Source organism: Phalacrocorax aristotelis, chromosome 5, assembly GCF_949628215.1.
Source record: "Phalacrocorax aristotelis chromosome 5, bGulAri2.1, whole genome shotgun sequence".
NCBI lineage: Eukaryota > Metazoa > Chordata > Aves > Suliformes > Phalacrocoracidae > Phalacrocorax > Phalacrocorax aristotelis.
In genome coordinates, this window is record NC_134280.1 from 18675261 (window position 1) to 18692101 (window position 16841).

A 16841-nucleotide genomic window follows, 5' to 3' on the forward strand; every position below is an offset into this window, starting at 1 on the left:
CGTGTGTGTGCACGGCTGGGCATGCGCTACACATGTCCACCTACACCGTCCATGGCTGTGAGCATGGGGGTGTGTGCCTGGGGGTGTGTGCCTGTGGGTACCCCGGGGGCGTGCAGCTGAGGGTGTGTGTGTGAGCAGTGCCGGGTGTGCCCTGCCAGTGGGAGGATATGAGCAGCACCGTGTGTGTTGTGCCAGTGTGTGTGTGTGATCAATTGTGGGTGTGAGCGGTGCCGCGTGTGTCATGCCAGCAGTGTGCGTGTCTGCGTGAGCAGGCATGTGGCACCGTGCCATGGGTAACGCTCTCTTCTCTTTTCCTTTGCAGAAGACCGGCCACTCGCGGCGCTTCGGGCGCTTCACGCATGGTGCGTTGAGTTACCAGGACCCGGCTCCCCCCGCCGCCCTGAGCGCATCGGGATGGGGTCCAGCCCCACCGCTGTGCTGCTGAGGGGCAGCGAGCAGAGGCTGGGCAGGGATGGGCTGCAGCCCTCCAGCCCCAAAAGAGGGTCCTGGTCAGCCAGGGGGCTCCCAGTGTCCCCCACAAGGCCAGACAGTTTCTGGCTCCACAGCTTTGGTTCCTCAGGGGCTGCCAGGCTGCCGTGGCCAGGCTGGGGAGCCTGGTGAGGTGGCAGTGCACAGGGCAGCGGGTGGTGTACCAGGCTGCAGAGAGGTGGCTTGGAGTCGGGGGAGCAGCATGGCCCCGCACCGCGCTATGGCAGTGCAGTGGAGGGGAGTGGTGGTGGGGCAGGGGATGTGTCCCTTGCTACAGGGGTCTGTTGCAGCAGCTCGCAAGGGTTTGGGCAGCAGTGGAGAGGAAAGGCTGGCCCTCACTGGCTGCACAATGTCGGCTTTCCTGGGACAGGACATTAGGGTGGCGCTGATCTGGCCTGGCTGCATCCTGCTCATGAGGAGGCTTCCACTGATGCTGTACCCTGAGCATCCCTGCTTTATCAGCCGGGGCCATGCTCTGGGGCATGGCCGTATTGCGCAGCACTTGCTGCTGGTGAGGTAGGGGATGCACATATATGTGCCAGAGGGAGGGTGCTTGCACATGGACACACGTGTCCATGTGCCCTAGCACCCCGAGGAGTGCCTAGCTGGGACACAGGCTGCGGGGTCCAGCCCCAAGCTGCGGTGCCCTGCAGAGCACAGTGATGTGCAGGTGCTGCAGCAGTGAGGCCAGCCCATAGGGCAGCTCTGGGGACAGGAGGTGGCATGGGAGGGGATGGAGCGGTGCACTGTATAGGTGGGATAGTCTGTGTGCAAGAAGGGTCTGTGTGCAGTGCTGGAGTGGCGTGCAGCGAACACGGGTGCAGAATGGAGATATGGTGGGGGAAGTCTGAAGGAGTCAGACCTATTTGCGTGCCCCATGGGCGCCTGGCCCCTGCCATGGGGTGCTCCTCATGGGATCCTGAGATGGGCAAATGCCCAGTCCTGGCCCCATCCCTGGACCCAAAACCTGGCACAGGGCGACAGGCTCTCCAAGCCAGCATGGCCCACCCAGGCGCTGCCCTGGCAGGTCCCTGCCCCACAGCAGCGTGGGGAGATGCTGGGGACAAGGTACCTCCCCGTTGCCCCCCGCGTCTCTGCAGGCTGGGCCGATAACCAGGTGTTGATGTCTCTCTCTCTCTTGCTGCCCCTATGGAAGCGAAGTTTTCCGCTCCTGCAGGAAACAAAGCTACGGTAGGAAGACCCCTGCCCAATGCCAGCCACGTCCCCAGGGCGAGCCCTGTGCCCCAGCCTGCTGCCCTGCCCCATTGCTGCCACTGCCCCCCTGCCCTGCCTCCCTGTCCCCACGCTGCCTCTGCCAGCTGCATTCCCACCACCAGCACAGTCTTCCTTCCTCCCATCATCTAACGCTGCTCCTGCCTGCTTTGCCTGCCCTCCCCTTCCTGCCCTTGCCCTGATGGATTTTCCCACCCCTGGTCCTGCCTTTCGCTGCTGGCAGTTTGTCTCTGCGGGTCACAGTCATGCCCACCACCCCAGGTACTGCTCTCCTGCCCCTGGAGCCTGTGGGTCTGCAAGGGCCTGCATCAGCCTGACCTGCTGTCCCTGTGTGCCCTCACCCCTTATCTCCCCCCACCTCCCCAGACTCGGAGACTGGCGAGGATGAGCCCAGCGACCCCCAGGTGACACAGCGCAGTGAGCTCCAGGATGAGACAGCCTTCAGCACCCCCACGGGTGAGCAGGGGGCACTCGGCTGCCACCGAGCCCTGGCACTTCCTGCTGTGCATAGGCCCCTCCCAAGGGCTCTGGTGGCCCAGCTTTGGGGGTCTCCATGGGGAAGGGGAAGCTGTGGCCCAACCATGCAAAAGGGAGAGGGCTTGGGGCAGCCTACTCAAGATACCCTGGGACACCCCATGATGGCTCAGCTCTATCTGAGTGGGGTGCTGGCTCACGCCTCTCCTTCCAGGTGGGTCCGACACCCTCGTGGACGCCTCCATGAACACAACACCGACCTCGGTGCTGGCCCTGTCGCAGGCAGAGGAGCGCTCCAGCTGGTCAGGCAGCCAGCAGACCGTGGTGGAGAAGGAGACGGATGCCAGCCTTCCCGCACGGGGACCCTACCTCCGCCCCGCTGCCTGGCAGCAGCCACAGGGAACCCCAAGGCAAGCAAATGCGCCGTCCCCATGCGGCGCCGAGGTCCGGCACCTGGGCGTGGAGCCGCTGGTGCGGGCGTCACGGGCTAATCTGGTGGGCACAAGCTGGGGGTCAGAGGATAGCCTTTCAGTGGCCAGCGACCCATACGGCAGCGCCTTCAGCCTGTACCGAGGACGGGCGCTCTCACTCCATGTGTAAGTAGCCACGGGAAGCGCGTGGAGGGGATATCTCGCTGGGGCCATCTCCTTCGAACGCCTGCAGCCATCTCCTCCCCTCTGCCTGGGCTTTCTTTGCCTTCGCCATGCCTGGATGAGGAACAGGGGCTCTGAGCAGTAGGCAGCCTGTTCCTGGTGAGGAGGTGGGAGCAACCTTGGCCAGGGGATACAGGACCTTGGGTGAGTGGAGGGGGATGTGTAGTGCAGTCTGTTTCTGCTGTGGACAGGCTGAGGCTGGGGATGCCTGTGCCACTGCATGAGCTGCAGCATCCCACCCACAGGCTGTGCCATGGGTGTCGCCCAGTCCCACCCAGCTGTAGGGGCTCTGTCCAGCCCAGATTGTGGGGATCAGGGGTGTGGGGCAGCCTGGGACACCCACTGGCAAGGCTCTGCCACCTGCAGCCCCCACCGCACAGGAGTGGCAGCAGGAACCAGGGACACGCTGCCTCCCCAGGACCTGCTGACATGCTCAGAGCCCCCATTCCTCCCCACCACCTTCGTCCCCCATCCCTGCAGGCCTGCTCTTTCGACCTCCATCCTGCCCCTTTTTTTGTTCAAGGCTGCTTGTTCCACCAGAACCTCATCTCCACCTTATGATTTCTGCACCATGAATGCTGAGCCCTGCCCAGAGGGCAGTGGTGTGGGGGGACACACCTGCAGTGCCATGTGCACCATGGGTGCTTGTTGCCTTGGGGACCTCCTTCACCTTGAAAAAAACTGGCCTGTGCCACACTGCCCTGGCATGCCAGGACATCCCAGCAAACTGGGGCACTCCCCGGCCCTTGGTCCTGTGTGCATGGTGGCCCTGGGGAGGGGACTTTCTGGGTGTCCTAGCATCACCCTGCTGTCCCACATGGGGACACCACTGTGTCACAGCATCCCAGGACTCTCATCCAACCCAGCCACCTCCTGGTGGTTGCTGGGTGGCTGGATTCACTCTCTGGGGCCCCTTGAGGCTCCCTGGCCCGGGAGCTGCCCTGGCCACCTGCCCCCCTTGTTATGCCCCACTGGGCACCATGGTGCGGGCTCGGAGCAGGGATACAGCCAGGTGGTGAGGGTGGGCTTTGAACTGCGCTCCTGTCTCTCCCCTTGCAGCAGCATCCCCCAGGGGGGCTACCGGAGAGATGACCCCAACAGTGGCCCTGTCTCTCCGAAGCCTGGTGCTGAGGCCCCAAAGTCCCCCGCTGCCCTGCCACTGGCCACCAAGCCACCCATCATCCGCTCGCCGTCTCCCCGTGCCGGCCCATGCCTGCCGCCGCCTACCGGCGCCGTGTCCCAGCCTGCCACCCGTGGCCCTGGCGTCCCCTCCTTCACACCCGTGACCCCCCGTAAGAAGTCCTTGGTCCCAGCTGAATACCAGGACACTGTCCCTGAGGAGTACGAGGAGAAGATCAAGAAGCCCAAGTCCTTGGGATACTCGCAGGGCAGCACACAAGAGTCCCGTCCCCAGACACCAATGAGTGACACCTCTGGCCGCATTTCTGTCCGGGCATCCCCCAAACTGGTGCGTGCTGGTTCCAAGATCTTTGAGAGGCTGCAGTACTTCGAGGAGCGGCGGAGGAGCCTGGAGCAGGCAGACAGCCCCTTCCCCACGCACCCCTCCCTGCCCTTGCGCAAGACGCGCTCCTTCGACCAGCCCGGCTCCGGTGTGCACCGTGCTGGCACGCCAGGCAGCTCGCGGGAGGATGTGCGGGAAGGTGGCCGCTGGGAGCCGGGCAGCACAGCGGCATGCCGGCGTTTGGCCTTCCGGCAGAAAGCCGCATCCTTTGATGAGCGGGGCAAATTTGCTGGCCGTGTCTATGCCATTGAGCACAAATTTGCAGAGGAGCTGACCCGCATCAAGCGGACGGTCTCCAAGCAGCAGCTGCGGCGCTCCCAGGAGCTGTGCAAAGCCGGGCTGCCCCCGGCACCCTCGCCACCGGTGGCCAGTGAGCCCCCTGCCCCCCGCGCCCCCCGCACCCCCTCATCACAGGGCACCGGTGGGCGAAAGGCACTGTTGCCAAAGACCTTCCTGCCAGTGGAGAGCACGCACGTCATCCAGCACCTGGCACTTTCCAGCGTGGCGCTGGTGGGACCTGACGGGGAGCCGGAGCCAGAGCCAGGGGGGCAGCGTGGGAGGAAAGCCCTGGTGCGGGGCAGCGCGGTGGCTGGTCAGGCCACCGAGGCAGAGGACGCAGGCGCCAGGAAAGGTCTGCAGCAAGAAGGTACTGGGGAAGTGAAGAAGAAGGAGCAGTGGCCGTTAGCGCAAGCCACCCCGCAGGGACGGGCGGCCCTTTCACAAGCAGGTCCCACCGAAGGCAGCCCATGCCCGGATGGGGGCCCCACCAGTGGAGCCCGTGCCCCTGGGGCGGTGAGTGAAGCCCTGGCCACCCGTCTGGCTGTGCCGCAGGGGCTGTACCGGCGGCCGGAGGCACCCACAGAGCGGTTTCTGCCCTGGGCGAAGCCGGGGATGGAGCAGGATGCTCGCCTGGAGAGGAGCTGGGCAGGGCAGCACGGCGTGGGCAGGGAGGTGGAGAGAAGGCAGACGAAAGTGTCGGAGAAGAAAGAGAGTGGCCGGATGGCTCAAGAAGGCAGAAGCACACGGAGCAAGGGGAAGGGGCGCCGAGCCAGGCCCACCTCTCCAGAGCTAGGTAGGGGCAGGGCTTTCTGCCCTTCTGCTGGCACAGAGCTGGCCCAGCCAGCCCGAGTGGGATGGGAGTCCCCCAGCCTGCCCCTGGGAGACACGGAGAGCCCAGGCTGTGCCAGAGATCACAGGGGTGGGGCAAGGGAGGAGGGCTCTGGAGGTTGGGGGTGGTGGCACCAACCAGTGCCATAAGACAGACCAGCCAGGGTAACAGTTTGCTGGGCCTTGAGGTCACGACGCTTGCTGATGTCTCTGTACCTCCTGCCTGGCATGGGAAGGACACAGGGTGCTGACCTCTGGCACCCAGCCCTGGGCTGGTCTGGCCCCCTGGAGCACAGGGCACCCGTTGCAGCTTGCCCAGCTGGGACCCTGCTCGGTGCTCCAGGCAGGGCGTGCAGCCTAGGCGTCCCCAGGGGATGCTGTGGTGGCTTGGCCGGGGGAGAGGTGCCCTGCCCATCTCAGCATGCACGAGTGACACCAGACTGCATCTGGGCTGGGAGCTCCTTCCAGCCTCTGCTCTGGCCGGAGCAGTACCAGGCCTATGTGCCCGAGGCTCCTGGTGCAGCCCCAGGACCTTTGCCTGTCTGCTGGGGCCATGGGAGGGGAGGGAGCTGGGAGGCCGATGCTCATGTGGTGGGGCAGGGCATCCATGGGGGGCTGGGGCGAGCTTGGAGTGGGGGCTGTGGTGGGCTGTACAACCTTCCTCCTTCCACACCTGCTGTCATCTCATACCTTATGCTGTATGGTGATGTACAGCAGGCTGTATGCTCCTGCCTCGTCATCCCCTGCCTTGTCCCACTGCAGGCACTGTTCTGTGGTGGCCCCTGATGTGGCCCTTTCTTCTGCCGTAAGGCCCAGGGACCTGCTAATGGCCCAGCGAGGGTGTGGGGCACACATTGGCAGGGGTGGGCAGAGGGTTGCAAGGCCCTGCTCTGCCTGTGTGCAGCCCGGCGTGGCACAGGACCTGCTTGCTCCATCCCACTGACAGCCATGGGGCCTGTCTGTCCCTGTCCAGAGTCCTCCGATGACTCCTACGTCTCAGCGGGTGAAGACCCCCTGGAAGCCCCCATCTTTGAGATCCCCATCCAGGACATGGCGGTGGCTGTGGGGGCAGAGGTGCTGCTCAAGTGCATTGTCACAGCCAACCCCCAGCCAGAAGGTAAGCGACTGTGGGGCTGGGGGGGGTTGGGGGTACGAGCATGGCAGAGGGGCTCTCTGCATGTTCACATCCCACCCGCTGAGCTGTCCCTTGGGGCCACCTGGGCTGTGTGGAGTGGGCCATGCAGCCCCAAGCTGGGTGTCTCGGAGCTGCTATGCCCACCCTGGGAGCACCCCTTTTGCCCTCCCACCAGACAGGAGTGAAGTGCCCGGGCACCGCCTGGCAGAGCAGGGTATGGAGGGCAGGGTGCAGGCAAGGGGTCTGCCGTTCCCCTGTGCTGGGCTGGGCCTTTGGGAGAGTGGGAGAACGGTCACTGAGCACAGGGTGGGCTGGGACGGGGGATGCTCTGGGCTGCTGTTGGTTCAGCTCAGGTGGTCTCCCAGGAGCAAAGCCCCGGTGGCCGGCTCAGGGGACTGATGGGCTCCGGGCTGTAGCCAGGAGGTGGGCAGGGGCGGCTGGGCAGCCAGAGCCGGTACCGGCTGGCAGAGCCGGACAGAAGCAAAGTGGTTTCGATTCCCTCCTCCAGCCTCCACTGGAGGGCAGGAGGATGCCAGGAATCAGACAGGGGCCAGCCCTGCTCTCCGCCAGAGGCCGTGGGAACTCGGGGCAGCTCCCCTTGGCAAAAGAGTCCCCAGGCCAGGGAGGGGAGCGCCTGGCCTCACCAGGACCCTGCACAGACCCCCGGGGAAGCTTGGGCTCTGCTGCCCATGAGTGACCCTCGCCTCTGCCGGCAGTGTCCTGGAGGAAAGACGGGGTCCCGCTGCGTAGCAGCACGACGCGGCCCATCAAGGCGGAGGGTGAGCGTCATACCCTGCTGGTCAGGAGTGCCCGGGTAGCTGACGCTGGCCTCTACACCGTCACTGCGGCCAACGAAGTTGGGGCGACCTGCTGCAGTGCCATCCTCAGCGTGCGGCCTGGTGAGTGCTGGCGGCCGGGCAGAGGGAGCGTGGCCGGCGGTGGGAGGGCCGGCACCGTGGCAGGCTGGCTGCCAGCTCGGCTGCTGCTGTCACTGGGAAGAAACCGGCTTCCTTACCCTACAAGGCTCTGTCTGAACCAAAGCGGCTGACGTGCTCCCGGCAAGCATGGCGGGACCCTGCCACGTGGGGGGAGCAGGGTCAAGCTGTGAGCATCCCCTGGTGCCCTGTAAGCAGCTCAGTGTCCGGCCTCCCGCACACCGTCCCCATGCCCCACTAGCCATGGGGATATGGCAGCCTTCCCTCCAACATGCAGACTTTGGGGATACCCCTGCCTGCCCTCCAGCCTGCAAATTGTGGGGATACCCCTGCTCTCCAACCTGGTAGCAGGGGGGATACCACTGCCCCACGAGGTATTAGCTGTGGGGATGCCCAGCCTGCCCACCAAGCTGCTGGCCGGGGCGTACCCAGCGTGCCCTCCACCCCGCTGGCCGTGGGGATACCCAGCCTGCCGCAGCCCTGCTGCGCTCCCCATCCCGAGGGCGTCCCTGGGGAGCGTGCAGATGCTCAGGGGGCTGGAAGCACCCGAAAAGCGTGGTGCAGCGGGGCTGTACGCCCAGGGGCAGCAGCGGCCAGGCCGGGGCACAGCGGCGGGGGGCCGGGAAGGGGAGGGCTCAGCAGGGGCCGGGCGGCGCCGGGGCGGGGAGGGCTCAGCGGGGCTGGAGACTCGCCCGGCACCGCCGCACCGGCCCCGGCAGCGGCGGCGGCGTCTCAGCGGTGCGGCCCGGCCCGGAGCAGCTCGGCTCGGGGCGGGGGCTGCCAGGGCCGCGCCCCCCTCTGTGAGTTCGGGGAGCGGCGGGGGGATGCGGGAGAGAGGGGGTCGGGTCCCCCCAGCTCTCCGCCCTGGGGCTGCCCGCCGGTACGGCGGGGGCGCGGGGGGCGGGGGGGAACACAGCCCTCGCCCTGCACCGGGCATCCCGCCCGCCTCCTCCCGGTAAGGGGAAGGGGGGGTGAGGGCGCTCCTGCAGCCGGACTGGAGGGGGGCCAGCACCCCCAGCGCGGCGGCCGGGCTCTGCCAGCACCCCGCGCCGCTCGCTTCTCCCCACCTCGCACCACCCGGCCCCCGCACGCATCCCGCACCCCGGGGGTCCCCCGTCCCGGTCCCGGGTGGCGTCCCCACGCAGGCGGCGGGAGAGGGCAGGCGGCCGGGGGGGCTGCTGGGGGAGCGCAGCTGCCAATGTCACCTTCAGCCCTCGGCGGCTCGGGGCAGGGGCAGCCATCCCGGGAATCCGGGCGGCTTAAGGATGGGAGCGCGGGCTGCTGCGTAAGAGCCACTTGAGCCCTGCTGTCGCCTTGCGGGATATCGCGTCCCCTTATCGTCCCGTGGAGTGCTTCTCACTCCCTCCCCCTGTGCGGCCCCGCACCCCTTCGCTGCTGGCCGCTGCGGAGCTGGGATGTGCCATGGGATGGGTGTCCCCGGGCACTCCTGGGGTGCAGGGTGGTGGGGAGGGGTGCCCTGAGCCGCCTGCCCGGCTCGGGCTGCTGCCAGCTCCTTATCCAGCCTCTCCTGTGCTAGCCCCCGCCGTGGAGCGGCATGGGAACTTGGCACCCCCCCTCGGCCAGGCCAGCCCCATCACCTCAGACGAGGAGTACCTGAGCCCCCTGGAAGAGTTCCCCGAGTCCAGCACACCCCAGCACCAACCAACCATGAAGCTGCAACCTAGAGCTGAGCATGGGGCTGCCCACGGCTCCCTGGAGAGCACCTTCAAGGCTGCACCCACCTTTGAGGTGAGCTGACAACCCCCCCAGGACCTGGCAGAGGGGGAGCAGTGCCCTGTGAGGGCAGCCTTGTGGTTGCCAGGCCTTTTCACCCCCTGATCTGGGATGCTCCTGGCACCTGGGCAGCCTCCACCCCACCAGCTCCCCTGGTACGCCAGGGCTGCTGTTGTGATGGGGGAACACATAGCCCTGGGTGCAGCGGTGGGGATGCCTGGCCCTGGGCGCAGGTGGGTGCTTGCTGCTCTCTGACCCCTGCTTCCCCAGGTGTCCCTGTTGGATCAGTCGGTGCTGGAGGGGCAGGATGTCAGCATGAGCGTCCGCGTCCGTGGCGAGCCTAAGCCCATCATTTACTGGTGAGTCCCAGTGTTTGCTGTGTCACAGCTGGGCAGGGAAGGAAGGGACAGGCACGGTGACCTCCCCGTTTGGGGATGGCCAGCTCAGAGCTCTGGTCCTGACCAGGATTGGGGGTGAAGGAGAGGGGTATTTTGGGGTCAGCCAGGCTGGGCATGCGGGGCCAGTCATGACCATAACAATCTGCCCATGTCCTGAGCAGGCTGAGGAACCGGCAGCCAGTGAAGTACGGCCGCCGGCACCACGCGGAGGAGGCGGAGGGGTCACGGGGACTCTTCACACTGCACATCCTGGCGGCAGAGCGCACCGACACTGGCTTCTATACCTGCAAGGCCGTCAACGAGTACGGCACCAAGCAGTGTGAGGCCAAGCTGGACGTCAGAGGTAAAGCTCCCTGAGCACGTCCCCCCCAGCCCCTAGGCCAGCTGGCTCCAGTACCCTGCATGAGCTGTGTGGGGAAGGGCCACTGCAGACACCCGCCTTGGTGGTGCTGCGGGAGAAGGGGATGAGCCAGCCTGCCCTTTCCTGCTGCAGCACATGCAGGTGCAAGCTGGGAGCAAGAAAGTGGAGCTGTGTGCCTGGGGCTGCCCACAGAGGCTGGCCCTGCAGCAGAAGGCAGTCTGCCCTGCTGCCCCCTCCAGATGTGTGGCCCCGTGGCCCTCAGTCCCACTGCACAGCTGTGCCCGGACCACTGCCGTCCTGATGCAGAGCCTGCTGCTTCCCGCAGCCCAGCTTCACCCCACGTCCCCCTGTCCCCTCTATGTACCCACTGCTAGGACCGCGTGCTGCCCCTGGCTGTGCAGGGAGGGCTTTTGCCCTTGGTGGCCCTGCAGGAGATGTGTCCTACCACCCTGCCATGCCAACAGCTCCCTCCCTCCCTGCCCCAGGCAGCCTGCAAGCTGCGTGCCAGGCACAGGGCAACCTGGAGAGGTCCCCCCCAACCATTTCCACCAATAGCCCATATGCACAGGACTGGGCTGTCCAGCCCCCTTCCCTTGCTGTCCCTCCCCAGCCCTGCTGTGGTCCTCCTAGGACCCCAACATATGCATGCAAACGGCGGGGGCCTTGGGACTGATAGCCGGGCTCTGCCTGGCATCCCCCAAGGCCAAGGAAGGAGCCTGCGGGGTCAAGTCATGCTGCCTCCCTCTTCTTGCCCTTTGCTGTGTGTGCCCTGCTCCCCCCAGCCCTCCCTGCTGACAGCTGCCTGAGTCTCCCGGGCTGCACCCATCCCACCCCAGCCTTGGCTGCACTGCTTGTACCCTGCTGGGACCCCACTCCCAGCCTCCAGCAAAGGTGGTGGCACCAGGGTGGGAGCGGGAGCCAGCCCCATGCCCCATGGCCAGCAGGAGCTGGGCTGCAGGGGCGATGGCCCAAGCCCCAGCCCTTCTTCGGGGGCTCGGTGGGTGGCTCCACGCCTTGGCACGTGCTTGCACCCCTTGTGCTGGTGCTGGTGTCTGCGTGCCGGCCCCGTTGCTGCTGCACTAACCCTTCCGCTTGCTGACTGCGGTTTTTGTCTGTACGCAGGGGGAGTACGATAAGGGGGTGCATCTCTCAGAGCCGCGGCCGCGGGGCTCTTAGTTGGACACCTCTTAGGCAGTGGACCTCACCTTGTGTTATTACCTTCTGCTCCATCTGCCGCCTCGTCCTGGATGCACCGCGGGGACACGCGGGCCCTCGACTGCGGGCAGGGGCTCGCTGGATGGCTGGGGGAGGCGTAACCGAGGCAGGGTGGGGGGAGCGGTGGGGGAACACCAGGCACCCCCTCAGCCGGGCCAGGGCGGCCATATGATGCTGTCTTGTCTCTTGCTCTGCCCGTTTGTCCCTGTCTATGTGTCCTGCCACTCCTCTCCTTGCTGCCCAGGGAAGCGGAGCAGGGAGCTGAGCCCCCGGTTGCCACCGTGCCAGCCGGGGCTGTAGAGAAGGGGCTGCAGCACGGTGGCAGCTCTGCAATGGTCAGCTTGGAGCGTGGGGGACAGGAGACCTGGGGGATCCCTGCGGGGGAGCACCCTGCCCCAACCACAGTGGGAAGGGAGAGGAGTATTGGCCCCTTTGGCTTTGTGGTGGCCACCCAGGTGCTGGCCGGGGCCACGGCAAGATGTCCCTCGCAGCCCCAGGGCTCGGGGTCTGCCTGGAGCACCCCTCAGCTCCAGGTCTCTTCTCCCCGGGGAGGGGCTTGGCGGGAGGGTGGGCTGCGAGGCCGTGACCCTTTTCTTTTGTAGCTCTAATAAAATCTGTTTGGTAAAGCGCTGTGTGGTGTGTTCCTGGCACGGACACCTCTCCTCACCCCTGGCCCTCTCCCCAGCTCAGCTCTGCTTTCCACATCTTGTCCCCACCACCGCCCTTCCCCGCTGCACTCCCTGCCCGCCATGCCGGGCCCCCTCCCCGCATGCCCTCTCTGCCCCGCACGTTCCCCCCCTCCATCCCCACCACCTCTCATGGTTGCTTTTCAGTTGCTGAGATGCGTCTCTCTTTCTCTCTCTCTCTCTCCCCACTTCCCGGGCAGCTCGCCCTGAGTGCCAGTCCCTGGCCATCGTGGTTCCCCTGCAGGACGTGGTGGTCGGGGCGGGGGAGCTGGCACTCTTTGAGTGCCTGGTGGCTGGCCCGCCAGACATGGACGTGGACTGGCTGTCCCGGGGCCGGCTGCTCCAGCCCGCCCTGCTCAAATGCAAGATGCATTTTGATGGGCGCAAGTGCAAGCTGCTGCTCACCTCCGTGCATGAGGACGACAGTGGGATCTACACCTGCAAGCTCAGCACCGCCAAAGGTAAGCAGCAGTCACGCAGCTCCCTGTGGTGGGTCTCACTTGGGGCTTGGCCCTAGGGGGGGTGCTGGGGTTGGACAGCCTCCCCTGCCCCTGGGTTTGGGGCTCTGGTCCCCCCAGGATATAGCTGTGAGTGCTAGAGGGGGGGGTCAGGGGCCAGGAGAGTGGTTGCTGCCCCAGGAGCTGGGGAGCTTTCCCTGGCTGGGAAACCTAGTGTGCATCAGTGCTCAGGTTCCAGCACCCTGCAGCCCTGTCCCATCCTCCTCAGGTCCCCTGCCAGCATGCAGGCTGCTCCCAGAAATGTGGGGAGGTGTGTTTGCACCATGGCTGCACCAGCTGCATGCAGCCCTGGAGCCCAGCTGTCCCTGTCCCCTGGCTCCAGAGCCTCTGGGCACCCGGCTCCAGTACCGACCTGCCTCTGCTGACCTGGAAGGTGGCAGGGGCAAAAGGCAGGGTGTCGGGGCTACCCAGCCTCTCCCACCAAGCCATCACTGGTGGCAGCTGAGGAACACCTGGCCTCTGTCCCATGACCCTGACATCCCCTGTGACTGTGTGTGCTGCACACGGCCTCTGTGCCCCACAGTGGGGCAGGGACAAGGGTCCCTTTCCCATTCCCCAGCCCGCCTGGGCAGCCCCTAGCTGTAACCCAGGCTGCGGTGGGTGCAGGGGGCAGAGGCACTCCCAGCACCCTGCAGCTGGTCCCCACTCATCCCTCCATGGAGGAGGCTGTATGCCTGTGGGAATTTGAGGGCAGCAGCAGTTTTGGGTGCAGGGAGGTGAGGCTGTGCCTGAGCATGGTGTCATCCCAGCCCCAGGGTGGGAAACAACACCATCATTGTAAAGTGGTTCCTGCTGCAAACCTCCTCATCTGGAGCATCCAGCCTGTGCCCATCCATATGCTGGCCCTGGGTGCTGCATGTGCTGGTGCTGCCTGCTTCAGCATCACTGCCCTGTCCCCAGGGGATTAGGCCAGATGTGACCCCCTGCCCTATGGGGAGGAGAGGGCACCGTCCCGCCCCACCTTGCTGCTGGCATCTGTACTGCTGTGAGGGGAGGAAAGAGGCACCCCGCTGCCAGCAGAACCTCAGCCCTGGGCACAGGGACCTTGCACACACTTGTACCCCCTTGTGCCCTGCAGGGACAGAGCCTGGCATGCAGCACACTGGGCTCAGTCCCCACTGGGCGTGGGGTGCGCTCAGCTACAGCTACATTGGCTGCTGGGGCTGCAGCTGGGGTGTTCTAGGCTCCCTTGTGCCCTGTGCACGTGCATGCTGCACGGGGCTCACCCTTACCTGTTCTTGCAGATGAGCTGACCTGCAGTGCCCGGCTGACTGTGCAGCCCTCCGTGCAGCCACTCTTCACCCGCAAGCTGGAGGACTTGGACGTGGTGGAAGGGCGGACAGCGCGTTTTGACTGCATGATCAGTGGGACTCCCCCTCCAGTGGTCACCTGGACCCATTTTGGTAACCCCCAATCCCAGAGAGCTTGCCCAGGGCCCTGCAGGGAGACCTCTCTCCATCCCCTTGGGGGCTACACTCAAGGGTTTGTGCCCAGCCAGAGCTGGGAGGGGTGCTGATGCTGATGCTGGTGTGTGTCTCCCTGCAGGCCAGATGGTGCAGGAGGGTGAGAATGTGCGGATTCAGCGGGACGGGGGGCTGCACTCACTGGTCATCGTGCACGTGGGCAGTGAGGATGAGGGACAGTATGTGGTGACTGCCAGGAATGCCCACGGCCACACGGAGTGCTCTGCTGAGCTATACGTGGAGGAGCCGCGGCCGTCTGCCACCTCCCAGATGTAAGAGTTGGGGTCTCTAGGATCTGCATCCCCCCTGCTTGCTCCCTTCTCAGACTTGGGGGACAATGGGCTTGTGCAAGGCCTGGGGTTGGGGCTGGGCTCGGGCACTGTGTTCCCACCATGAGCATGTGTGGGCTCTTGCAGCTCCAAGCTGGAGAAGATGCCGTCCATCCCGGAGGAACCAGAGCAGGCGGAGACAGAGGTGGAGTGCTTCACCATGCCCGATTTCCTGAAGCCGCTGCACAACCTGGATGTGGTGGAGTCGAAGGAGGCCGTGCTGGAGTGCCAGGTGGCCGGGCTGCCCTACCCCTCCATCACCTGGTTCCACAACGGCTGCCGCATTGACAGCACTGATGACCGCAAGATGATGCAGTGTAGGGCTCCCCGCTGCCCCCCCCCCCACCCCCTTGGGGTCCCTCCGCTTGTGGCACAGGAAGGGGGGACACCCTGGGAGGAGGCATCCCCCCCAAACCTTCACGCCCTGTGAGGCAGGGAGGGGACCTCTGTGCCGCTTGGCTGGCAGAGTCTTACCTCTGTCCCCCTGTTCCCCCCTAGATAAGGATGTCCATCGCCTGGTGTTCACGGCTGTCAGCCACGCGCATGCTGGTGTCTATAAAAGCGTCATCGCCAACAAAGTGGGGAAGGCCACATGCTACGCACACCTCTACGTCACCGGTAAGCAGCATCAGGCACCACTGGGGATGTGCAGCTGCCCACTGTCACCCAGCCAGGCTGCGCTCTGGGGATGCGGGTTGGTGGCCCTGGAGCAAGGTCCTAGGGTGATAGGATCACAAGGCAGTTCAGGTTGGAGGGGACCTCAGGAGGTTTCTAATCCAACCTAAAAGCAGGGTCAGCTGTGCAGTCCTTACCTTGTGGGCTGAGGACCCATCTCTGGACCCCCAGGTCCTGCTCAGGGCTTGCTGGCAGCACCAGCCCCACAGGGGCTGCCAGGCTGAGCCCCTGCCAGGGAACCAGTGAGGGTCACTGGCCCTGTCCGTCCTCTGCAGCCCACTTCTCCCTGGGCATAAGGCAAATGCCCTGAAGAGCTGTGGCAGTGGCTGTGCTCACATACCTGCCTACCTCCCCATACAGATGTGGTGCCGACTCCCCCTGACGGGCCCCCCACTGTGGTCTTGGTGACCGGCAGAGCCATCACGCTGACCTGGAACAAGCCCAAATGGCTGGACAGTGCCATAGGTGAGGGGGTGAGGGATGGGCAGGGGCTGGGCAGGAGGTGGGCAATGCTGTGATGGGGCACATGGGCCAGCCTGATGCCAGGGGCTCTGCGCCAACCCTCTCCCCCTGCAGACCCCAACTCGGTGACCTATGTGGTACAAATGCAAGTGCTGGGCACAACACAGTGGCTCGTGCTGATGGCCGGCATGCGGGACACCACCTACACGGTGCACAAGCTGATCAAGGGTGCTCAGTACCTCTTCCGTGTCATCACTGCCACCCCCAAGACCAACAGCAAGCCCTCCCCTCCTGTGGGGCCCGTGCAGCTCCTGGACCGGGGTGAGAGGGGCAGTGGGGAGGGGATGGGTGGCTGGGGTGGAGGGGTCTCTGTCCCCACTGGAGTGGTAAGCTGGCCAGGGCTGGGTGATGTGGGGTCCGGAGGTGGTGTTGATGGTGCGTGTGGCAGGTCCTTATCTGGAAGAGGCCCCAGTCATCCTGGACAAGCCAGATGTGGTGTACATGGTGGAGGGTCAGCCAGCCTCCATCACCGTCACCATCAACCATGTGGAGGCCACCGTCACCTGGAAGAGGTAGGACATGGTGCTGTGCACGTTGCCTGCCCCATGCCCAGCATCACCCCACAGAGGGCACAAAGACGGGCTCCTGCACCAGCTTTCCTTGCAGCCTGCAGTGGGTGGGGGCCCCTTCCCTGGGGTTGGGCTGGCCGTGCACTCAAAGGTGATGTCCAGGGCTGTGCAGAGCTGTATGAGGGGGCTTTTCTTCTGGGGCCATGCTTCTGTGGGGTGCTAAGGGTTGAGAGATGTTCAGAAGGCAGAGTTAGCAATGAGGTGTGAGCAGTTTGCAGGGGCTGCAGGGTGAGAGCTGGGGCTGATATCATTCATGGGTCAGGAGGTGGCCAAGGGACTGTGGGGTGGGAGCTATCAATAGGGCAGTGGGTCTGGGGCTGCCTGTGGGGTTGTGATGTGGCAGCTGGTGTGCCTCCAGGGACGGGCAGGTGCTGGGGGAGCAGGAGGGCACATGTGAGGTGATGATGCCGGATGACGACCAGCATTGTCTGCGACTGCTGCACGTGAGCCGGGAGGCTGCGGGGCCACTGGCCTGCGAGGTGACCAACCGCCACGGCACTGCCTGTTGCACCCTCCACCTCCATCTTGCAGGTAGGTGCCCCGGCACGTGAGGGGCCGTGCTTCTTTGCTGGGGATGGGGTGGCATCACCCTACAGTACTCCAAGCCCATGTGCCATGGTGGGGGGGGAATTACCCCCCAGGGTGGCACTGCTTCATGGGGCCCCAAGCCCATGTGCCACAGGGGCACTGCCCCATAGCATGGCACTGCTTCTCAGTGCTCCATACTTGTATGCTATGGGGATGCTGCCCTACAGGGTGGCAATGCCCCATGGAGCTGAAGATCCATGAACCGTGTGTTGATACCCATGCTGATAGCCCAGTG

At 65.3% G+C, this 16841-nt stretch overlaps 1 protein-coding gene across 1 annotated transcript in view; it reads left to right on the top strand.

The window, feature by feature from the left end:
* SPEG (striated muscle enriched protein kinase) overlaps nt 1–16841 on the top strand; it is a 38784-nt gene that overhangs the window by 11281 nt on the left and 10662 nt on the right. Inside the window, exons 2-18 of the mRNA XM_075093254.1 lie at nt 2089–2178; nt 2411–2792; nt 3909–5443; nt 6452–6595; nt 7330–7512; nt 9086–9297; nt 9553–9641; nt 9842–10023; nt 12143–12403; nt 13705–13863; nt 14006–14195; nt 14340–14569; nt 14751–14870; nt 15288–15392; nt 15504–15710; nt 15838–15961; nt 16377–16549. Coding sequence (XP_074949355.1) covers nt 2089–2178; nt 2411–2792; nt 3909–5443; nt 6452–6595; nt 7330–7512; nt 9086–9297; nt 9553–9641; nt 9842–10023; nt 12143–12403; nt 13705–13863; nt 14006–14195; nt 14340–14569; nt 14751–14870; nt 15288–15392; nt 15504–15710; nt 15838–15961; nt 16377–16549 — 4386 coding nt within the window. The remainder of the gene's footprint in view (nt 1–2088; nt 2179–2410; nt 2793–3908; nt 5444–6451; nt 6596–7329; nt 7513–9085; nt 9298–9552; nt 9642–9841; nt 10024–12142; nt 12404–13704; nt 13864–14005; nt 14196–14339; nt 14570–14750; nt 14871–15287; nt 15393–15503; nt 15711–15837; nt 15962–16376; nt 16550–16841) is intronic.